Genomic DNA, 25,189 nt, shown 5'->3' on the forward strand with positions numbered 1-25,189 from the left:
GCCGCCTCTAACATTGTAAACTTTCAGTAATATTTTTAGTAAAAGTATGTAATTTTTATAAAATTTTTATATTTATAATACTAATCTCTGTTGGTGTTTATATTAATGGATATTGTACATATATTATAGAAACTTAAGTCTGAAATATTTAATTTTTAATCAAGACTTCGTCGCCTGATTCTTCCAATGAAAATTCCCCGGCAACTCCTCCAGATGAACAAGGTCAAGGTGATGCCCCACCACAGGTTGAAGATGAGGAACCTGCATTTCCACATACTGACTTGGCAAAGTTGGATGATATGATCAACAGGTGAGTTGGTTTTGTTTTTTAATGTTTGTAACATACGAGAAAGCTGGTTAGCTTTCTCAGCATTGTGTGTTGTAGTGGACAAGAAAAGAGTGAAGAAGAATATGACAGGTACCCACTGCCCACCGTCAGAGTCTCCACTTACTCATTGCTAAGTACTTTGTAAAACATGGTTTTAAGTGGACTTAATAAAGGGAATGAGAATATCAAAGATTTTAGACCCATGACCACCCTAGCTAGTATGTTTTTGAAGAACTACCTATACACCTTTTTTTTGAAAAGAATATTTTTAGCTGTGATGAACACTATATATTTATTTCTTTATGTGGTGCTGAGAATCAAACCCAGTGCCCCACACAAGCCAGGCTAGTGTTCTACCACTGAGCCACAACCCCAGCCCTACTGTGTACTTTGTTTTCAAGGGTTTATGAAGCATGTTGGTTGTTGGATGACTTTAATAATTTTTCAGTGGCCCTGGGATAACCCAGGTCATGAGAAGACTGAGTTCATCAGTGCCTGCCCTTTATGAGCCCTCAAAAGTGAGGCTTTAAGCTTCTGTGAAGGGCAAGAAAAAGATTTTAAAAGGATAAAAGAATAGCATATTAAGGAAATCCACATGGGCATGATCTTCACTGGGCTGTGGGTTCAACACATGAGTGCCAGAAAGTTGTGATGCATCCCCCCAGCCCCATAAAAAGGGAGTGTAACCAAAACACAGAAACCCTATTATAGGCACTTGCTTTACTTTTCCCCCTTGTATTTTCACTTTTTGAAAATAAATCACTATTAAATGTCAGGAGACATAGAAATCCTTTGCATTTAAAAAAAAAAATACCTGAACATATATTATTAAACATGTAACTATATCATGCAGGTAAATTTCTCTTTATCTTCCCCTTTCATACATCCAACCAAAAATTACTATTAACAGTCCTTAAGGGAAGAAAAATACAAAGGATGTTTTAAAATGTAAACAAAATAATGACAGGTAATATACATTTGTTTCGTGGATTGTTTGGAAATGAAATGCCTTTTTTTAAAGTGTTGGAGTATTTGGGGATTCTGAAGAAGCCAGCTCTTAAAGCAGATTAAGGGATGGATGGAAGAAGGCTGGTCTTCTGGAGAGCAGAGAGAGAACAGGGCAGAGGGCTTCTGTGGAAACATGGAGACTGCGGACCCACAACTCACTTACCCTTCAGAAGAAGTGAATGAATTATGGTGAATTGAGGCCTAAATTAGTCCTTTGCCTCCTAATTATTTTCTTCTTAGTGAGGAAGTTGAAGAATGTCTCTGCTATTCTGAATCTCAAGACTCTTTTTTGCCTTTTTTTAGAATGATTTAGTTTCCTTCCCTCATTGCTTTTATTTTTACAATACCTTCAAAAATTGTAGAGACAACAGATGGTGCTTAGTCCAACAAAGCAGATTTTCTGCCCACCTTGCTGTTTTTAATATTTTAATGTTATTTTAGTATTAATATATTCATGGTAGGGTGAGTAATTATAATTACTAACTTATTTATAATGCCCTTTTTAGTGCACAGCCAATAAGTATCTTTTATTTCAAAAAAATTCTTAGGCCTCGATGGGTGGTTCCTGTTTTGCCGAAAGGGGAATTAGAAGTGCTTTTAGAAGCTGCTATTGATCTTAGTAAGAAAGGTAAGTTTTGATATTATGCTTTTTGTGATGGATACTACTAGATAGATTTTTTCCCTTTATCTCCCGAAGACCTTGTTTTCCTGTTATAAAGATGTGCTGTGGCTTAGGATCAAGGCTCATAATCTTTGGACAGCCTTCAAGGGTATTTATGAATTGTCTAGTAGACAAAATTTATGAATGTTTATATTTCTAAGGAACAGATCTGTTACTTAGATTCATAAAGGGATTGTCACTCAAAGGTGAAAAAACCTTTATAATGTAGAGTCCTGTCCATTATGGGGAAATAGTATACACAAAATAACATTTTACTGTTAATTACTCTGTAGGTGATGGTATGAACTTCAGGTATAGCTAACTGTGTATGTGTTTATCCTGAGCCATTTCCAGTCTCAGGACATGCATTATGTAAATTGACAAAGTATTTACATTTGCCCTCTGACTGATCTACTAAAATGACAGAATCAAGAAATGTGTTTGTCTTTGTACCTAGTACATCTTCTATGGTCATTTGAATAAAGATTGCCATTTCATTAATAGTGTTTTAAAAATAAACTATCTTGTTTACATGTGGTTTAAAAAAAAAAAAAAAAAACAGGTGTGATTTCCCCCCCTCCAAAAAAAGAAAAACACTTGGAAAAATAAGGTTCAATGTTAAATACATTAGAAGCCAATAAAAAGGGATTTTGTTTATATTCAGTTGTCTAGAAGTAAAAGCTTAGTGTTAATTATCTTTCATTTCAGTTGTTTGGTTTACTTTATGTGCAGTTTAATTCTCTTAGTGGAGAACTATTACAACACTAGGCACTTAATTTTTAGGTTATTGGAGATTAAGATTAAATGAAGTAAAACTTCATTTTTTGAAATACAGCTATGTGTATTAATCAATTTTAATGTTCCTGTAGTAAATTACTGAGATAATCAGATTATAAAGAGAAAAGTTATTTGATTCACAGTTGGTTCACAGTTATTTGATCCAATTGTAACCTTTTATCACTGAATATTGTAAAACAACCAGATAAATATTATGTTGCATTCTAATTTTCTCTCCCCCCACCTTTTAGGCCTTGATGTTAAAAGTGAAGCCTGTCAGCGATTTTTTCGAGATGGGCTAACAATATCATTCACTAAAATCCTTACAGATGAAGCAGTGAGTGGATGGAAGTTTGAAATACATGTAAGTTGTTGCATATGACTTATATAATTTTGCCCCGTGATCCCCTTTTGGTTGGGAAGGAAGTACAGGGGTGTGTGTGTGGTTTATTTGGTTATGTATTTGGCTGGTTAATTTAAAAAGAGTAAAAATGAAACTTAGAATTTTGTAAAATATATTATTATTATTGCCTATTGAAGGCAGCATGGTCATTTAGAATGAGCTTGAGGTTTAGAATTAGAAAATGTGGGGTTCTCAAGTGCTTTGTGACCTTAGGCTACCACATTTCATTAAAAATATAATGTTGTCAGCCAAGTGCAATGGTACACACTTTTGAACCCAGCAGCTCAGGAGGCTAAAGCAGGAGGATCACAAGTTTGAGCCCAGCCTCAGCAACTTAGCAAGGCCTTAAGCAACTTAGTGTGAGACCCTCTGTCAAAGTAAAATAGTAAAAGGGTTTGGGGATATAGGTTAGTAGTAAAGCACTACTGGGTTCCATCCCCAGTAACACCAAAAAGAAAATGTGTTGTTATCAATTATAAGATGCATCACTGTTTTATGTACCATTAAGGAAGAAAAATACCCAAGAATGTAAAACATGTTGAGGACAGCATAGAGGTAAATGAGATGAACTCAAGGGGATGGCAAAGAAGCATGTGTGTTTCAATCTTGCCACCTGGTGGAGGGAGGAAAAAAGACATCCAAAAGAATTAAATCGTATGCTGTTATTTTTTATAGTCTGAATTCAACAGACTTTTTTATTTTGGCAGTACTAGGAATTGAACTTGGGGCCTCATACATTGCTAGGCTAGTGCTCTGCCACTGAGATACATCCTCAGCCTCATAGTCTGAATTCAAATTACGGTTGTCATATTAAAATATAAACATTAAGTAGAGAATTTAAAATGGTTTTATGTTGGTGGTGTTCTCTATAACTAGCAAAGGCAAACAAATCATCCTCAAACACCTCATTAATCAATGATTATAAGATGGAGATTCTAAAGATCTCTAAAAAAATAAAACAAGATATATCTTAGACTGATGAAATATTGTAATTACCCCAAGTCTGTTCCTTATTTGGCTATGGAAATGTCATAGATTATAAAGCAGATGATATTTTTTGTCATCTGTGAACTATTTCCCTACTATGACTATGGCATAGAAATTCTAACATCTTCTGATTTAACTAGAAATTGTGTCATTGAGGATAACAGATCTTCATCTTGGGTAATTGACATTATGTAGAGTTTTAGAATGGCTGCCTCTGAGTCAGGCATCATCGTACACTCCTATAAGCCCAGCTATTTGGGAAGCTGAGGCTGGAGGATGGCAAGTTTAAAGCCAGCCTGGGCAACATAAGGAGACCTGTCTCAAAATAAAAAGGGCTGGGATGTAGCTCAGTGGTATAGTCCTTGCTTAGAGTGTGTGAGGCCCTAGGTTCAATTCCCAGCAGTTAAACAAAAGAATAATGAGCCATTGACTTCATTGCGGCCTTGGGAATTTGGCAAGACCTTGTCTCAAAAAATAAAAAGTGCCGTAGCATAGTGGTAGAGCACCTCTGGATTCAGTCCCCACTATCAAGGGGAAAAAAGAGAGAATTGCTGCTGGTGGTATACAAATTCCAAAGAGGAAAGAATGGTAGTTTACCTCTTATGTGTGGACGTAGAGCAGGAATTGATAACCTGGGGCACCTATTTCATAGGAAATGGCTTTTCAAAGTAGATACCCTGTAAATTATGAAGTAAATAAATGCTATTTGTCATCTGGTAGTTTGATCCTAATACAAGTGAAATCAAACTATAATTCAGATGACTAGTATAGAAAAATGGAGAGTAAGAGCATAAGGTATTTGTGTAAAAGTGCAGTGTTTTGATATTTTCAATCATCTTTCCCCCATATAACAGAGATGTATTATTAACAATACTCATCGCCTGGTGGAGCTATGTGTAGCAAAGTTGTCCCAAGACTGGTTTCCACTTCTAGAACTTCTTGCCATGGCCTTAAATCCTCATTGCAAATTTCATATCTACAATGGTACACGTCCATGCGAATCAGTTTCCTCAAGTGTTCAGTTGCCTGAAGATGAACTCTTCGCTCGTTCTCCAGACCCTCGATCACCAAAAGTGTGTTGGGTTTGTTATTTCCAAAATTAAATATTACAGTTGTTTTGGTCTGCCACAGAATTTGTAACCTGAACCTCTTAACATGGCAAAGAGTTATTTCCCATTGCTCTTAGAGGGATTTTGCATTATTCCGTCTTTTGAATTCTTTGTTTTGTACCAAAGCTGTGCTCTGTCTTTTTTGTACTACTGGTAAGTTTTTCTGTGTTGAAATATATAGTCTGTCAAATTTGCTTTGAGACTTTAAATGAAAACATGTGAAACTGGGAGCCTTTTTACATAGCCACAGCATTCTAGTTCAGTGCTTATGGCCATCTTTCAAAATTTTCTCTATGTAACTAGTCCTCATTGTTTTCTACTCAGCTTCTATGGAAGTAATCATAATTTGGGTTAATATGAAACAGACTGTTTTTCCTTTGTAATAAGAACAGAGTAGGATATTGTATTGAAAACCTCAGGTGTTGCTCTATAAGGCTCTTAACATTTTCTACATTCTAAGATTGTTTTACTCCAAAATCGAGTTTATCCTATAAATGCTTATACACACACACATACACAGGTTTATATTTTTTTCTTTACATAAATGTAAATTTCCCATATCAGTGCAAACAGATTATATGCTTTTTACAAATGTGGGTCTTTTTTACTGTAAATTTTTTTAAAAATTAAAAAAAAAATACCTTTGTTTTATTTATGTGGTGCTAAGGATTGAATACAGAGCCCTGCACATGCCAGGCAAGTGCTCTACCGCTAAACCACAACCCCATCCCCTTACTGTAAATTTTTAAAAATTATGTTTCTTTTAATTACTATCAATGATATTATTTTAGAATTTAGGGAGATGTTTGTAATATTGTGACTGTTAGGAAAATTTTCATTTTTCTGATCAGCCACAAAAATTTGAAGGCATGTACTTGGTTTATTTTGTTAGAAGCTGAAATCATTAAAAATATATTGAACTTGAGATGTTTTCTGATACTTCTCAGTTAATATTGTTGTCACTAGATGGCTTATTTTTCCTTGAGTAGATCAGATTAATATAAAAATAATTGCAGTCTTAATCAATTTTTATCTATACCTGTATTTTTAAATTGTATTTTATGTTTTTTCTCAGTGGATCAATGATCTGCAAGTCTTAAAAGACTCAAGGAACAACTTGATTTAACATGGCTAGTACTTTTTTCTTTTTTAGAGTTATTAGATGTATCTTGAAGTCTAGTTCTTAAATAGCTCTCAGGGTACTTAGCCTTTTGAAGTCTTTAAAAGTATAAACTCTTTTTGAATGTAGCCAAAGTTATGGGTACTAAACCATGGAGAAACCTATTCTGTGGAGTTAAACCTGCTCAGTTACCTCCTACTGCAGTCAGAGAAATTTCATGTTTTCCACATTGTTAAATATGTCTTATCAACTTTTTGAAAATTGATTGAAAGATACATCGGGCAAAATTTTTTAACTGTGTCCCTAGTTGGATGTAGGTACGGTGATATAAAGAAGAACCTGAAAGAAATGTAAACGTCCCCCTCCCTGACACCACCCACCTGCCCCTCCACCTGCCCCCGCCATGGTATAGGTTGAATATGAGTATCCTTGTCCTGCAAATGTTTCAGATTTCAGGTTTGCATGTGGCGATTTTTGTTTTTTAATTTTGGATCCCCGGTTTGAAAATCTGAAGTGCATTATTGCTCAAAAGGTTTTAGATTTTGGATTTGGGGCTTTGGGATGCTGAGCCAGTAGTGGCAAAATAAGTAAAGATTTAAAAAAAAAAATAGTAGAAACTTGATAGGTTGAAGCAATAGTGTAGTTAAAACTACATTTAAAGAATATAACAAGGGTTGGGGCTGTAGCTCAGTGGTAAAGCCTTGCATGTGTGAGGCAGTAGGTTCATTCCTCAGCACCACATAAAATTAAAGATCCTGTGTGTTCATCTACAACCAAATATGTGTGTGTGTGTGTGTGTGTTTTAAAAATATAACGAATTATGGACTATGTGAATTTTTATTTAGGGTGAGTGGTCTGTCCTTGTCAGTGTTGAGAACTTTGAGATAAGGAGGGCTCTTGTTTCCAGTTGCTAAAGCTATCTTAAGTACACTTCAGTTTAAAGTACACTTCAGTATTCCTAATTATGTAAACATTGCAGCTGAAGAAATATGGAAAGATTAGATTTTAACTAGTCATTACTGTGAGCACACACGCTATCTTTATAACATTAGCATATCAGTCCAATAGTCTCATTCTTGTTACTGAAAAAATAAGAATATATTACATGAAGAGCATGTACTAGACTGAGGTTGTAGTTCAGTGGTAGAGCGTTTGCCTGGCACAAGTGAGGCATTGGATTTGATCCTCAGCACTACATAAAATAAATAAAATAAAGGTATTGTGTCTAACTACAATTAAAACATTTTGTTTTAAAAAAGAGCATGTAATTTCTTATACTTACCGAATCCCAAAAATGTCTAATGAATTAAGTACTAAGAGTTTTAATTGTTTTGAATTAGTATTTTAAGACCAAATAAAAAGGAAAACTCCACATGAACTTGGATGGAAATGTGCTAGTAGACTTAGGGGAGAATGTAGTTGATTTACATTATCCCAAAATAATATCAAAACTATCAGCTACCATATTTTCTCTTTAAAACACACATGAACAATAAAAGCTATGGTATCATTTTCCCTTTTTCCTGGAAATTTTTTTCTAAGTAGAAATTATTTTTCCTTAAGGCTCAATAGAGTGCCTCTTTTCCTCCATGTTTTTCCCTCAGAGGCTTCTAAAATGTGGCTTCTTTGAGGAAGGCAAAATGTAAAATGTTGTCTTAGGTGCTTTAACCTTTAATATGTTAAAAGCTTTTACATATAAACATGGTTTTAGTTGTACAGCTATTGCCTGCCCCTGCTACATTGTACGTTGAGTCACCACTGTTCCTTAAAGAAGAGGATGAAAGACTATTATTGTATGGTGCTGCTTCTAAGATGAGGAGGACTAGATGCATTCTTAAAATTTAGCAAAAGGAACTGCAGGTATCATTAATCTCAGGGGCTCAGGGGTATTGGTATGTTGAGTTGGTGTTAGTTTTTTTGTGGTCCTAGGGATAGAAACCAGAGCCTTGCTCATGCAGGCAAGTACACTACCACCATGCCACATCCCTAGCACATCAAGGATTTGTTTGTTTTTAAATATTTTTTTAGATATTGATGGACTTTTATTTTATTCATTTATTTATATGTGATGCTAAGAATCGAACCCAGTACCTCACACATGCTAGGCAAGATCTCTACTACTGAGCCACAACCCCAGCCCCCAAGGATTAGTTTTTAATGGCCAGTTTGCTTTCAGGCTTTGAAATAATTATATTTATAGCAACTTTTTAGTATCCACAATTACAATAAGAAATGGATTCAGAATTTATTATACTACGTTACTAAGTAGCTTTTTCTTGATTTATTAAATTTTGAAGTCTTTATGCTTTTAATGTAGAACATTTGCAGATATTTAGAATATACTCATTCTTTTATGTTGAGATTGCTGAAATAGAAGCATGGCTTCTAATACCTGGTTGCTGGCTGTATGGTATGAGTAAAGAGCTGTGTCTCAGTGTACTTACTACTTCTGTTGCTCATATCTCAAGTGGGATGATGGAAAAAAATGCAGTATTCTGAGGTCTTTTCGAAGATGATTTGACATAATTTTGTTTTATTGAATTTACTATTTCTAGTATGTATCAGTCAAGGTAGTAGTTTTTCCCCCCTAAAAGCAGGAAGTTAACTTTTTTCATTAATTGTATTGCAGGGTTGGCTAGTGGATCTTCTCAACAAATTTGGCACTTTAAATGGGTTCCAGATACTGCATGATCGTTTTATTAATGGATCAGCATTAAATGTTCAAATAATTGCAGCCCTTATTAAGTAAGTTATATTTTAAGATGAATATTCAGTGTGACGCAGAAATTGTATTTTTATTGCTTGATTAAAAAATGGAGTTGTTCAAATGTGGGTTTTTCTTATGTTACTTGGATTTTTAAAAAATGTTATATACGTAGTCTTAGAATTTTATCTTAATAGATTATAAGGAATTAATACAGGAGTCTCGTCTTTTTTATTTCAGACCATTTGGACAATGCTATGAGTTTCTTACTCTTCATACAGTGAAAAAGTACTTTCTTCCAATAATAGAAATGGTTCCACAGTTTTTAGAAAACTTAACTGATGAAGAACTGAAAAAGGAAGCAAAGAACGAAGCCAAAAATGATGCCCTTTCAATGATTATTAAATCTTTGAAGAATTTAGCTTCAAGGGTTCCAGGACAAGAAGAAACTGTAAAAAACTTAGAAATATTTAGATTAAAAATGATACTTAGGTAAGTTATTTATCTCTTGAAGTAATCATGTGTGTGAATTTTGAGAATCATACTTATCGCTGAATTTCTCCTACAGATTATTGCAAATTTCTTCTTTCAATGGAAAGATGAATGCACTGAATGAAGTCAACAAGGTGATATCTAGTGTGTCATACTATACGCATCGGCATGGTAATCCTGAGGAGGAAGAGTGGCTCACAGCTGAACGAATGGCGGTAAGTCTTGTTCTTTTGTGTGTTCGGTGCTGAGATTGAACACAGGGCCTCAACATGTGCTGAGCAAGAACTCAACCACTGCATTATATCCACAGCCCTTTCTAAAAATTATTTTGAGTCTCAATAATTTACTTAGGCTGGCCTTGAATTTGTTGTTCTCTTCTTGCCTTAGCCTTCCAGATTGCTGGAATTAAAGGTATTTGCCACCAGACCAAGCATGATTCTTTTTTTAATAAACAAGAATCCACTTAAGATAAAATTAGTAATAGGAACTTTCTAAAGTAAACCCTAAAATTGGGAGGTGTTTTGATAGATGGATGTCTGTTTGTGCATGTGATGTCCCTCTCAGCCTTGGGAAAGCAGGTGCCATGTCTGGCACAGAAAATAGCATTGAATGTATAGAAACTTTAGTGGTAATTTAACCTAGTCACATTTTTACTGTAGTTTAGGAAAATATCTATAATGGGTTAAAAATTGTTTTAACAGCCCTTTAACAGCTGAGAAGTGTAGTTCTATAGCACATTTTGGGCCTGACTACTACTTATTTTCAGTCAGCTGAATACTGTAAAGCCATGCGTTGTAGATTACTACCTTTTTTTTTAAATCATGACCTGGTCCTTCATTGCTATGGATGCTGGATTTTTAAATAGAATGTCAATGAAGCAACCTAGCATAATGCTACTGGAACAGACAGTGGAAGGGGCAGACTTGATTCAGATTCTAATTCGAGCCACCTGCATACCCTTTTACTTTTCTGTAATAGGGTAATATATCCCCTCACTAGGTTCATTTAGAATATGACAGACCTGATCGATAAGCAGGTGCCATGTCTGGCACATGGTAATCAGTTTATAAAGTAAAAAATATATAAAGAGTGCCTTTTCACCCAAGATGAAAATAAAACTTCTTAAAAAAAAATAAAGCCTGCATTTTGTAGTTTCTGCTTTTGAAGCACATTTTTAAATTTATTTAGGAATGGATACAGCAGAACAATATTTTATCCATAGTCTTGCGAGATAGTCTTCATCAACCACAGTATGTAGAGAAGCTAGAGAAGATTCTTCGTTTTGTCATCAAAGAAAAAGCTCTGACCTTGCAAGATCTTGATAATATCTGGGCAGCACAGGTAAGGAAATTTAGGGTGGGGGTTATTATTTCTGAAAGAAGTTGCTTAAAATCTCAAATATAGCAGTCATGAATGGGACACAGGCTTGTGTTATGTGACTTTTTGTACATTTAAATAGTTCCTACAGAAATCTTTCTAGAAAACTTTTAATAGCCATTAATATTTTAAAATGTAAAATATTCTATCAATTTGTATTTGGTAAAGTTTGGCATTTTGTAGGTGGTTTTAAATAAGATGCAAATAGTAAAGTAATAACATTATCTGGAAGAGCATAAGACAACTCTGATTACTTTGTAGATTTAGAAGGGGGCGGGAAAACTTCCAATATCAAGATAGTTATATCATTCAATTATTTACAAAGACCTGTAGTGATTATTCCTAAGGTCTTATAATTTATCAGGAGAATTGGAAAGTTTCAGAGATGTAAAAATGCATAAATCCTTCAATTATCTTAATGATAGATTTTTATTTGTAAGTCACTTTGGAAGCATTGTTGAGTGTTAGATGACAAAGCTTTGGGTTTTCTTAAGTCTGTAGAAATCAACAGAGTAGTTTTGCTTTTGATTATTTTAGGTTCTGATTTTCGAATAGTATCATTAATGTGCCTTATTTTTTCCTATTTACAATATTATAATTGGTATGTTAAATTCAGTAAACTGTAATTGTCAAAGTACACGTTAACTGTGTGTATTCAGAAATTGAATTGCCAGATTTTAGACCTAAAGCATTTATGTTAGGAATTTTACATAACACAATTAAATGAAGGAGATGGAATAACTTGATAGTTACCAGCAGTTCATACTATTTTTCTATTGTTCACATTTTAATATGCTTGTGGTTTTATTTCTTACTAGGCGGGGAAACATGAAGCCATTGTAAAGAATGTACATGATCTATTGGCAAAATTAGCATGGGATTTTTCTCCTGAACAACTTGATCATCTTTTTGATTGCTTTAAGGTAATTGTTAACATATTACCACTTTATTTTAAATAGAATTTATTCATTAGATTGATATGTTGTTCTTAAATAAAAATACTTTCATAGAAATCTCATTAAACTGTCTCTGGTGTGAAGGACTTTGCCACTGTTTTCTTTTCCAATGAGGACTTCATGTTTTGCAATGGTAATCATAACTTATAAATAAGGAATGTCATTCTTTTTAAAACTCAGGTTATTATTTTGGGTTGTCCTCCCCTCATGGTGTATATTTTGGTAATAGGCTTAAGCAAACTATAGAGCTACAGGAAGGTTGATTACAGTAGAAAGGAAGGGTATGCAAATACCATGGTCCTGAGGACAAATGCCCAAGCTGCATGTGACTAAATGGAAATAGAATTCTTAAGGTAACCCAACACCCCTATAATCATATTTGCATCAGTGCCATCTTGTGCGTTTTAAGGCCATGTTGTGTAATAGTCTCTCATCAGTTGGTAGGGTTTGGTTTGTAAAATCCCAAGTGCTTAGTGAATTTGTGGAATAGAAGACCTGTCCGAGTGAGGTGGTGCACCCCTGTAATCCCAGAGGCTCAGGAGGCTGAGACAGGAGGATCACGAGTTCAAAGCCAGCCTCAACAAAAGTGAGGCTGTAAGCAACTCCATGAGACCTGTCTCTAAGTGAAATACAAAATAGGGCTGGGAATGTAGCTCAGTGGTAGAGTACTTGTATAACATGTGTGAGGCTCTGGGCTCAATCCTCAGCAGCACATAACAGTAGATAGTGATAGATATATATATCACTAGGTATGAAGCCTGGCAGTATGTATGTATGTAAGCAGATTTCCCAGATGAATCCTAAGGATGTTAAAGTTGTAAATTAAAGCCTCATCCAAAAGAGCACATGAATACTTACAATGCCATTATCACCAAAAGAAATAACAATTTCTTTACATCATCAAGCAGTGTAAAATCTTACAGGTGTCTCATGTTATACTTGATTTTAGAAGTATGTTTGAGTCAGGATCCTAGTGTGATATTTTTCTCTTCTTTTTTAAAATTTTCTTATTTATTAATTTTAGGTAGACAAACAATATCTTTATTTTTTATTTTTATGTGGTGCTGAGAATCGAACTCAGTGCCTCACACATGCTAGGTGAGCATGCCACTACTTGAGCCACATCCCCAGCCCTTCTTCTTTTTTAATATTTATTTAGTTGTAGATGAACACACAGTATCTTTATTTTTATGTGGTGCTGAGGATCGAACCCAGTGCCTCACACATGTGAGGCAAGCACTTTACCAATGAGCTACAACCTCAGCCTGTGTGATATTTTTCTTTGTGAATAATTTAGACTTTGTCACAGACTCTTTTGTTTTCAAACATGTAATGCAGATTGTTCTATCACCTTTTTGCATTCATTATGAAAATGTTGATATATGAATTTGTCTTTGCTCTCTTCTATAAAGTCACAGGTAGAGGGTCAAATCTTAATTCTCAACAGACTATCCGCCCCCCACCACTAGAGAGACACACACACACACACACACACACACGCACACAGTGTGGAAATAGTTATCACAGGAGGGTGGGGGTTGCTACTCATAGGACAGTGTCTACAACAAAGAAGTTTCCTGCTCAAAATGACAGTAATACTGAAGTTAGGAAACCCAAGGTAAGATGTTTAACTCTAAAAGGAAACTTTTTTCTATTTTCCTGGAATTTGACTCTGCTCCATGAATACTATTGTCGTCTTTCATATTATCACTTACATAATTCTGTGCTCATCTATGTTTTTTTTTTTCCCTAATGAATTGAATTCAGTTAACTTGATAACAGTGCATTAAAGAAGCAGCAACCAAATAGAGGTTGTTTTCACGTCACTGAAATTATTTTTCTAGGCCAGTTGGACGAATGCTAGTAAAAAGCAACGCGAAAAGCTGCTTGAGCTGATTCGACGTCTTGCAGAAGATGATAAAGATGGTGTGATGGCACACAAAGTGTTGAACCTTCTCTGGAATCTGGCCCACAGTGATGATGTGCCTGTAGATATCATGGACCTGGCCCTCAGTGCCCACATAAAAATATTGGATTATAGTTGCTCCCAGGTAAGGATGTGCTGCTTTTCTCAATTTTTGTGGCCTTCTCTTTCACAGTTAGAATAGCTTAGCTGTAGAACAGTTCCAGGTTATTCTAACATTGTTATTTTTCAAATTATCTTCAGGAATTGACTTTGTTTGAATAAGTCTGCCTTTTTTTTTTTTTTTTAACTTAGGTATTTACATCAAGGTTTTGTGAATCATCTGATTCTCCTTGGGAGAAAGATAGTACAAACAAAAGACTATTTAATGGTAGTATTATTAAATGTACAATGCAGAAATACCAGTTTCAAATAGATCATAAGACATGCTGATTAGGGTCTTCAGAATTAAGAGAAATTAGGTTCTCTTTGCTCATAGGAGAAGTAAGAAAAAATTGATATAATTTCCTCAATAGTACAACATTTCATTTAGGGTATTATATGTTAATCTTCAATCCTGTGATATGGCAAAATCTCAAAACACTGGATAAGAGGCAATACCTTCTGGCAAACATATATTATACCACATTTGTTTAATAGTGCTTTACTTTTTTGGAGTTTTGGTAGTAAATGTGAAATTAAAACATAGTTTTTCAAAAAACATTAAACTCTTTACTACAATTACAGCATAATTGTAATGCTAATCAGACGAGAAAAACTTTTATAATTCTCTTAAGTGTGAAGGTAGAATTCTTCCAATTATAGTTCTATATAAAACATTGAAATTGTTTGTTTAAGGACCGTGACACACAAAAGATCCAGTGGATAGATCGCTTTATAGAAGAACTTCGCACAAATGACAAATGGGTTATTCCCGCACTGAAACAAATTAGAGAAATTTGTAGTTTGTTTGGTGAAGCACCTCAAAATTTGAGGTAAGACTTTTAAACCTAGCCAATTTTACTATATTTTTATGTATGTATTTTGTTGAATAGAAATAGCATAACAAATGGTAAAAAACAGATTTTAAAATTTTAGTGTGGCGACCTAAACTAAGAGGAGGCTTAGTTTGTCATATCTGCCTTCTTTTTTTATTGATGAGAAAGTGTAAGGCACAATTAATGGATAAATGTCAGAATCAAGCTGATAATATTGCCTTGTGGTTCTCTATTCAGAGGTATTTTATTTCCAGCAAGTAGGCCAGACAGTTTTATGGCATGTATTGTGTCTGTTGATCTCATTCTTCATTTGATTTTATCTTTCTTGCATTCATTGTTTGAATCACCATACTACTACCGAATAGTTTTCAATGTAAAACCTTTTTCTTTTTTAGTAAATTTTTAAAGTCAATTTCAAACATTAGACTTCATGGACATTTAAATAATGGAAGATAACAAAATATGATCTAAAATTTTTATTTTAGTGAAGTTTCCTTTTAGTAGCTTACTGTAATGATTTGTCTTTAAATTTTCTGATAATAGAATTGGAACTGATAATATTAAAAGAAAAATAATATGGACAGAAAGAGCTTAGTGTAAGGAATATTCACAATGGAATGTGAACCTTGTGTCAAACCAGTCATTTAAGCTTATGAACATTCTCTAAAGGATCTATTTTTTTTTTCTTTTTTGTACAACATGAAATAATGGAGTGGGGCATGCTGGTGCACAATTGTAATCCCAGCAACTGGGGAGACTCGGGTAGGAGGGACTGCAAGTTTGAGGCCATACTTAGCAATTTAGCAAGACCCTAAACAATTTACTGAGACACTATCTCAAAAATAAAAAGTGTTGAGAATGTGGCTCAGTGGTAAAAGTGCTCTGGGTTAAATCCCTGGTCCCCCCCCCCCCGCCTCCAAAAAAAAAAAAAAAAAGATGGTGCACACCTATAATCACAGCCATTCAGAAGGCTAAGGAAAGAAGATCACATGTTTGAAGCCAGCCTTGGCAACTTAGCTAGACCATCTCAAAATAAAAAGGACTTAGGGATGTTGCTCAGTTGCTTGAGGGGTAAATTGCCCCTGGGTTTAATCCCCAATACTGCTGGGGGATGGGGGGGGGGTTAAATGATTGGCAAGATCATTTCCATGTAATTCAACTCTGAATTACTATGATTATGCCTAAATAGAAAAGGTCATATATATGTTAGCAGGTGAACTTTGTCTCATTTTTTCCCCCTTCAATCTGGAAAAAAATAATAGGAAATTAGAAAAGCTAGAGGTATAAATTAGTGGGAAGAATTCAGACACTTATCTTACTAATAGTAATATTTTATTTGAAGAACGTACTTCAAATGTTTGGCCCACCACATATATAGTTGTACATGTACATAGACAGTAGTTCCCAACTCTTCAAAGGACCGGTAGTTATCTTCACTAGATGAATAATAATGGCTATGAAAGTTGACTGGTTGCCTATGGCCAAGTTTGCCAACGAGTGTCACCAGAAAATGTCTTGGCCACAAACCGAGTATCCTAGTATGTACCTTGAGTGAGTAATAAACAAAATTTTTATGAAAATATTTCTTTGGTTAAATTCGTCACTAGCAGTTACAATGATAGTCTTGGAAGGAATGTTTCTGTTTTTATAATTCTGAAATAATCATGAAACCAGACGCATATACTTTGGTACTATTGTAGTATGGTACTAGAAATCAGTCATTGAACTAGACTCCCTGTGGGGTGAAGGTAGAGAATACTGATGCATGTTTTTTAGTTAAATTAGAATAATTTTTATTTTTTGAGGCATTGCTTTCTTTTAAATTGCTTAATATTTCTATTAAAGGAAGTAAATCGTCAAAAGTATAATTTTTAAAGGTTTTTAATTACTAGCTAAAAATTTAGATGTGTAAACTCTTGAACACAACAGAGTTTAATTGCCTAATTATATTGTGAAGTTCTTCTCGTTTCAGTCAAACTCAGCGAAGTCCCCATGTATTTTATCGCCATGATTTAATCAATCAACTCCAGCACAATCATGCCCTAGTTACTTTGGTAGCTGAAAATCTTGCAACTTACATGGAAAGCATGAGACTATATGCTAGAGGTATGTACTATAAGATAAATTATGGGAAATAACAGTGATTTCTTTCTTATATTAATTACATTAGAAACGACTGATCTATTTTAAATGATACATGGTAGTTGGCTTTTGAATCGTGTTCCTTTATGGACTTTTGATTACTTTCAGTGTCAAATCTTACACATCCTAAACTCCAGTCTAACATTTTGAGCCTGTCGACTCAGGGCCTGCCTTCTCCTCTTGTTGATTTCTTTATCTGTCCCTATCTGGCGCACACTGCTTCTCTGTACTACACTTGGCTGTTATCTTTGTAGGTATGTACTTGACTTCATTTTCAACCTTTGAATCTTTACTGCCACCACCTTTAGCTTTTCAAGAAAACTTTTGTTTTTTCTAAGTCTGGTTTTGCACATATTAGTTTTTTAATAATCCTAAGTCTGTTTTATAAGTGCTTCAGACTTTATGAATTCAGACTTCATGGGGAGAAACAGGAAGCTACAAGTACCTGGATGTTTACATTTGCTTTAAAAGTGTGAAATTGTTTAAACATGTTGGAATGAAGTTTCCTATGGTTTCAACAGACCATTTTTAAGTGCTTGCCATATATGGAACTGTGTCAATGCTTTTTTTTTTTTTTTTTTTTTTCTTTTTAATAGTTGTGTCAGGATTGTTTGTGTGCTAGAGTATAGATGAGTTAATACACATCTGCCCCCACCATCACCTTATAGTTTGTTCCCAGAGCCATAGATAACTTTATATCATCGTTGTTAAAGACAGACTTGAACATAATATTTACTAAACATAGCACTCATTTAACATGTTATACTAGGACCTGGAGAAGCCAATAGTGTATGTGAAAAATAATTACATTTGCAATACTCATTATTTGAGAAGCAGAGTAGACTCAACATTGTTGAATAAAATTCCATAGTACTTATAAATCACCAGACTTTTGCTTAACCCTTACAATTCAGATAAACACAAAGGAAGAATTAAGCAATTCTTCAGATGGCCCTACTGACTTTGTTGCCTTTGTTCTTCCTTTTTTTTCTCTTTGGATCATTTCCAGATGGTAGAACTGGACAAGCAGTCTAAGAGTTAGGCAGGTGATGGGCATCAGACAGTGACCTTTTATCATTTCTGTCCTGTGTTCCTTATAAGCAGCAGGCTAGAACAGTGAAGGCAGTATAGGCGTGCAAACGTGTGATACACGTTCTATACCAAAGACAGCCAAAATCGTGAGAGAAACTAGGTTGAGTGCAGTATACACACTTCGCAAATACCCATACTTTTGTGCTCATATGCAACTCCTGACCGAACAGAACACTGGATGAACAATAAGATAGCCTGAATCAGGAAGAACTCCTAGGAAGCCAAGCTTCAAAATTGCATGTATTCCCAGAAGTCTGGAATAACTGCCTCTTTTCTGGAACAATTGAAAAGGGAGCATCCAAGTTACTAGGACCAAAAAAAAGTAATAACTGTAATAACAGCCTCTGAGTCTCACATATACCCAGTGGTTATGGATAATAATCTAGTGAAGGGGTCTCAAGTACAAGTTTGACCAATAAAGGGTTATACTGACCCAGGAGCGACCCCTACATAGCCATGGTAAAAGATAAAAACAAGGGGAAAACCCGTGAGCGGAGCTGTCAGTGGCTGAGCACCATGACTTCTGATAACCCAGTAAACAGTATCCAAGTTGCTGCAATATATTTCTAAAACATCTTCATCTCAATGAAAAATGAGGCTTCTAAACACAGAAAGATGTGGCCCAGCAGAAACTGCCTTGGAAGGGGCCCAGATGGTAGACTTTGTAAAAGACTAAAAAGTACAAAGATGCCCAGAAAACTGAAGGAAACCATGTCTAAACAATTAAAGTAGTAGTGAGGTGCAAGCCTGTAATCCCAGCTATTCTGGAGGCTGAGGCAGGAGGATGGTAAGTTCAAAGCCAGCCTCAGCAACTTAGCGAGACCTTGTCTCTACATAAAATGTTAAAGAGGCATGGGGTGGGGGAGGCTATAGATGTGGCTTAGTGGTTAAGCACTCCTGGGTTCAAGCTCCAGTACAAAAAAAAAGTAATAATGACAATGTCAGAATATCAAAGAAATTATTTTAAATAATAAAGGGAAAAAGGCAACATGTGAATTCTTCGCTTTAAAAATATAACCATAGGCATTCAACAGATTTGAGCTGGCAAAAGAATGAATCAGTGAACTCAAATCAATTGGGATTATATAAAATAAAAAACAGAAGAAAAAGGATCAACAGCCTCAGGAAGGTATGAGACACAAGCACATCAGCATACATCTAATGGGAATATCAGAAGATAGGTAAGAGAAAAGGGAACAAAAAAAAGATGTAACCATTGAAAACCTCCCAAATTTGGTGAAAGACCCTACCCTATAAGTCCAAGAAAATAGAATTCCAAGTAAGAAAAATACAGAGAGGCCCAATCTTGGATATGATAGATAAAATATTTTCCTCCTCACAGGAAACCCTAGTAACAATTAACAGCTGACTTCTTGTCTGAAACATCAGAGGCCAGAAGGCAATTGGACAGCAGGTTCGAAGTGCCAGTGTTGAGGGATGGACCCAACCATCAAGACTCTTGCATTCAGTAAAAGTGAAGGCCAAAGAGAGAATTCATTATTGTCAGACTTGCAAGAAATCCTAAAGGAAGTAGTTAAGTGAAAAGCAAATGACAGCAATGACTCAAAATCTTCAGGAAAAAAGGAAGAGGAACACTGTGAATTAACTCATTGTAATGGTTATCTATAGAACGCTCCACCCAATGATAGTAGAAACTACCAGTATTATGTAATCATCTCAGTAGATGCAGAAAACACATTTAATAAAATCCTGTGACCCTCTTATTATAAAAATGCTCAATAAACCAGGAACACAAAGCAACTCAACACACAGTAGTGTACTACTTCATGCTGAAAGACTGGTTACTTTCCCCCTAGAATTGGGAGTGAGACGAGTTTCTATATTCTAGCTGCTTCTGTTGAACACTCTATTTGACATTTTACGCAGGCTAACTAGGTACCCCTGCCACCAAAATGTAAAAAGCTTCTAGATTGAAATGGATAAAGTAAAAGACTATATATGTTTATAATACCATAGGATATGAGTAAATGTGTTCAACTGCATTACAGGAAACAAAATTAATAAACATTAGGAGTGAAAAACCTGAAAATGAAATAATGAAACAGTTTTAATTACAGTAGCATCAAAAAATAATGAGAAATAAACGAGAGGACAGGAAGTTACAAAACTTTGTGATTATTTAGGTCTCTTTTTTTCAAAGCCATCCTGTATTCATGGCGTGGAGAACTTTAATATTGTTGAGGTAATGCTGTGGTTTGAATGTGTCACCCAAAGTCCATGTATTGGAAAATCCAACAGTGTGGGGAGCTGGGACCCAAGAAAAGGTGATTAGATCATGTAAACTGATGTCCTCATCAAGAAAGCAAGTTGGATGTTGCGAGAATGTGCTTGTTTGAGAGCTAGTTTGGCCGGGTGTGGTGGCACACACCTGTAATCCCAGCGGCTTGGGAAATTGAGGCAGGAGAATTGCCAGAAGCCAGCCTTAGCAACTGCTAAGCACTAAGCAACTCAGTGACCCTGTCTCTAAATCAAAAATACAAAGTAGGGCTGGGGATGTGGCTCAGTGGTAGAGTATGCCCGAGTTCAATACCTGGTACCAAAAAAAAAAAAAATCAACAAAAAAACCCTCTTGTTTGGTCCCTCATGCTCTTTTTTGGCCCTCCTACCTATCACCATAAGATGACCCAGCAAGAAGGTCCTCACCAGCTGTGGATACTTCTCATCCCAGCCTCCAGAACTGTAATTAACTCCCTGTTCTCTCTAAATCACCCAGTCTCAAGTATTCAGTCATAGCAGCGTGAAATGGAATAAAGGATGACAATAGTCCCCAAGATGATCTGCAGATTTAGTATGATCCCTATAAAAATTGCAGCCTGCTTTATTTTCTTGCAGAAATTGACAAAGCTGATTCTAAACACAGAGGGCTCAAATAAAACAAATTTCAAAACCAAAGTTAGCAGACTCTAACCACCTGGTTTCAAAACGTACTGCAAAGCAACAATAAGACATTGTGGTGCTGGCACTAAGATAAACGTATCTGTCAGTGAAGTATAATTGACAGTCCAGAAATAAACCCTCACATTTATGATTAAGTTTTACAAGGGTGCTAAACCTAACAGTGGAAAATGAACAGCCTCCCCCCCCCCCTTTTTTTTTTACAAAGGTTTTTGGAACAATTGGATATTCACATCTAAAAGACTGTAGTTGGGTCTTTTTGCCTCATACCATATGTTAAAAATTAATTCAAAATGAATCCTAGACCCAAAAATAACAGCTAAAGGTATAGTGCTATTAGAAGAAATAGTTATTATGCATTTATATGACCTTGGGTTAGGGAAAGCAAAGTGATTCAGCCGAAAAAAGCAAAAAGGAAGGGTGGTAAATTGAACTACATGAGTTTCTCAAAATTACCTGCTACAAGTGAAAGCAGCATCAAGAAAATGAAGAGACATGTGAGGAAAAATAGGAGACAGTATTTACCAATCATGTCTAGTGAGGGACTTGTATCTTGATTATATACAGAACTTTTACTACTTGACAATTAAAGGACAACCTAATTATTAAAAAGTGGGCAAAGGATCTGAATAGAGAAGCAGTTTAGTATCATCAGTTATTCAGGACATGCAAATCAAAACCATACTAATATAAGCTGTTTTGCCCCTACTAGAATGACAAGGTAGCAGCAAGTGTTGGTGAGGATGCAGAGAAATTGAAGGCTTCATACATGGCTTGTGGAGTTGCAAAGTTGTGCAGCCACCTTGTTAAACATGTTGGCAGTTGCTCAAAATGTTAAAGCTTATGATCTGTTTCCAGTTATATACTCAAGTGAGATGGTAACAAATTCATGCAAATGTGTGTACATGAATGTTCGTAGCAATATTATTCATAATAGCCAAAAAGTGGAAACCCCCAAAGTGTCTAATGTTTGATGAATGAATAAATACAATGTATATATACTATTCAGCATTTAAAAAGAATATATGATACAACATGTATGAACTTTGAAAACATGCCAAGTGGACAAAAGCCAATGAGAAAACACTAGGTGTTGCATTGATTACTTTTGTATGAAATGTTTCAAATAGACAAAGGGTTGGGAGGTAAGTAAAAATGGGCAGATAGTGATGGTGAATATATAGCTCAAAAAATTGAATCGTATGCTTTAAATTGGTGGATTTTTATGGTATTTGAGTCACATTTCAATAAATGTTAACTAATTAAAGTTCTCTTTCATGAGTTCTGAAATGGGTCCTAGACAACTTGCTATTTATGAGGACAAGAGACAATTTATATTGTCTCAGCCATGATTCACCACTGTTTCCCACCGATTTTCAAAGACACCTGACTTAATTTGATCTCATGTCATTACTCCTCCCGTTTTCAGTGGGTTATCCGCCACCTCTGGCAACATGTCAAAAATGGATCATCCTCCTTATTTGACTATTAATGAATCAAGGTATTTGCATCAGAATGTTTACAACAAAATCAACCAGATTGTGTTTTTGTTTACGTTGTCTGGAAGCTTCTCTGTGTGAGAAGGCGTCTTCATCCTTCTTAATTAGCACAGTGGGACCTTCTTACTTCTTGATTATTGTTTAGCTTTCATTGACTCTTGAATTCTATCCTTTGTCTATGGTTGGTAATTAAATTTAGAAGAGCAGAGGTTGGTTGCTAAAGCAAATTAGTAAAAATGATGACTTTGCAGTGGAGAAACCTAGTAGAAACCATTTTGACCATGTAGCGAAAGGTAGCTTTGTTAAGTGTTGCCACAAGTGACAGGATGTGCCTTAGTGTTACTTTCGTGGGGTGACCTCTTTTTGATAGTTCTTAACTTTGGGTAGAAGCAAATCTATCTTTGTGGGTGGAGGCCAGAAATGCTACTAAACATTTTATAGTGCACAGGACAGTCCCATACAACAAAGTGTCCAGCCTAAAATATCAATAGTGTGCAGTTCCTTGTTATTTGGAAGAGCTGAGGTATTTTGGAGTAAAAGGACAGGTCTCCAGTTCACTGTCAAATAGTTTAGTATACATGTTGAGTATACATGGCACCTAATGAAGCAAATGGAGCAAAATATAAATAATAGGTGAATACGGTTACAGATTATAAGGAAATTCTTATATTTCTAAAACTTGCTTGAAATTATTAAAAAGTTTACCCTTAAAAACAGTACCTGCCAAAAATACAACTGTTCATGAATTCCGAATATTAGGTGGTGGGGGAAGGTATTTAAATTGGTGGATTTTTGAAATCCAGCATTTGTCAGTGTACTTCTCAGTCTAGTGCTGTAAAAAGAAAATTTTTATGTGACAGAATAGGATTTGATTTTCTATCCATTTTCTTGACATAGTGCTTTAAGTTCTGAGCCCTAATGAAATTGACTTTTCTGGAATTAGATAACACGTATTTAGGACTGTTGGCAGCTAATAATATTTTCGCAGGTAGAAAGCAGTCATAATACATGGAGCTTCTTTCATCACCAAAGCGTCAAAAACAATATTTCCACAACATTGTAAACGTCCTGTTATTACAGCACATCCAGCTGTTTAGAGAAGAAACTTCACTCTCTTTGAAGACATTGATTACCTATACTATTTCCAAAGGGCACCATGCATTTGGAATTCTTTGGCAGTACTGCACGCATACTCTGAAGTCCAGAATCTAGTATAGCCATATCTGTATTTAATGTTAAAGGGAAGCGACATCCATGACATGGTATTGGTGGTATGATACGTTGGTCATGTAGTGTAGCATTTTGTGTTACCCTGTCCTTCCAATTATAAATTAGTAATGTGATTTGTTTATTATACTGAAGTTTTTCTTTTTTTTCTGCAAAGGCAGATTTCAGTATAATGGGTACTAAATTGAATAAAAAATATATTTTGTCTTGGTTGCCTGTTTTTACGTACCCCTCAGATGAGTGTTAGCCTCTAATCAATTGCTTCATTGTATAGTTTAAGGGTTATGCTGAAGAATTCCTGGTGTTAACAGATCCTTATCTCTCTTGATCATGTAAAAGGAATGGAAAGTTTCTCTTTCATGGGGACAAAAAAAGGAGATGTTTAATACTCAAAACTACCACTTATAAGTAGATTTCAAGTTGCTTTCTAATGTTAAAAGATTAATGAGTTTTTTTAATTGAAAATTTCTTTGATAGAAACAATTGATATGAGTATCCATGTGTATAATGCATGATTTTTCTTAATTTGCAGACCATGAAGACTATGACCCACAAACTGTGAGGCTGGGAAGTAGATATAGTCATGTTCAAGAAGTCCAAGAACGGCTTAACTTCCTTAGGTTTGTTTTATATAATTCCATTGTTTTCTAAGACATAGAAAAGGAATGTAGAGGGAATATGCTGTACAGCTACATCTTCATTGGGTGGTCTTTTCCCCTTACTACTTTTTTTTTTTTAATTGTGAAAATCATTGCCTAAAAGACATACAACATCTCCTTATTTTTGTTACTGAATACTCTAAAATTAATGGCTGAGTTGTGACTTTCTTGCAGTATTTAAAGAAAACACATTTTAAGCTTTTTAGAGTAGACTTCTCATATTCATTGTGGGAATTATTTTTATTTTTAAAGCATAGATTTCCATATTTTCACACAACTGGACAGAGAACCACACCTATCTCCATGATATTATAGACACCAAGAAAGTTGAGACAAAAGGTTGCTGGGCCAGCGCCTAAGAAAAGTGGTTTTAGTCCTTTAGTGCCTTGTTTATCTTGACAATGCCTGGCAAGGGCAATTTGGGGTCACATTAGAAACATGATTTCTAATTAGGATGAGGAAAATAAGGTTTATTCCACTAAGTGAAATGCCCAAAACTGTATTTTCTTGGTGATTGAGCTTTTAATGATTATACATTTGAAAAATATCAAAAATATCTATGGTTAAATTTTTTGATGTATCTTAAAGGATTAAATAAAACACATTATATAGCAGAATTTTTTTCTTATAATAAGTGTGCTAAAAATGCCCAAATTATGTACTTTAGAAAATCTATCATATTTATTATTTTGTTAAAAGTTCTAGAAAGAGTATCTTCCTGGGGTTTGTTAATTAGGGACTTCTATTTATTGAACTTTGTTTCTTTATTTTTAAGTAATTAGAATGATTTTGACTTAAGAAAAACTCAACCAGATTTTAAATTTGGCATTT

The 25,189-nt window shown here is 35.0% G+C and overlaps 1 protein-coding gene across 3 annotated transcripts in view; it reads left to right on the plus strand.

Moving 5' to 3' along the window:
* Usp9x (ubiquitin specific peptidase 9 X-linked) overlaps positions 1–25,189 on the plus strand; it is a 106,628-nt gene that overhangs the window by 30,558 nt on the left and 50,881 nt on the right. For 2 of the 3 annotated variants that reach the window (XM_046453868.2, XM_046453867.2), the window contains 13 exons: positions 165–310; positions 1,885–1,964; positions 3,026–3,138; positions 5,019–5,237; positions 9,023–9,138; positions 9,338–9,589; positions 9,666–9,804; positions 10,778–10,930; positions 11,785–11,889; positions 13,767–13,973; positions 14,684–14,820; positions 16,781–16,929; positions 24,232–24,319. In XM_046453868.2, the coding sequence (XP_046309824.1) occupies positions 165–310; positions 1,885–1,964; positions 3,026–3,138; positions 5,019–5,237; positions 9,023–9,138; positions 9,338–9,589; positions 9,666–9,804; positions 10,778–10,930; positions 11,785–11,889; positions 13,767–13,973; positions 14,684–14,820; positions 16,781–16,929; positions 24,232–24,319 (1,904 nt within the window). The remainder of the gene's footprint in view (positions 1–164; positions 311–1,884; positions 1,965–3,025; positions 3,139–5,018; positions 5,238–9,022; positions 9,139–9,337; positions 9,590–9,665; positions 9,805–10,777; positions 10,931–11,784; positions 11,890–13,766; positions 13,974–14,683; positions 14,821–16,780; positions 16,930–24,231; positions 24,320–25,189) is intronic. The other variant, XM_046453869.2, reaches the window with a different exon arrangement.

Source organism: Marmota monax, unplaced genomic scaffold (assembly GCF_021218885.2).
Source record: "Marmota monax isolate L192 unplaced genomic scaffold, Marmota_monax_Labrador192_F-V1.1 WCK01_AAM20220418_F8-fsc00182, whole genome shotgun sequence".
In the NCBI taxonomy this organism is placed as follows: Eukaryota; Metazoa; Chordata; class Mammalia; order Rodentia; family Sciuridae; genus Marmota; species Marmota monax.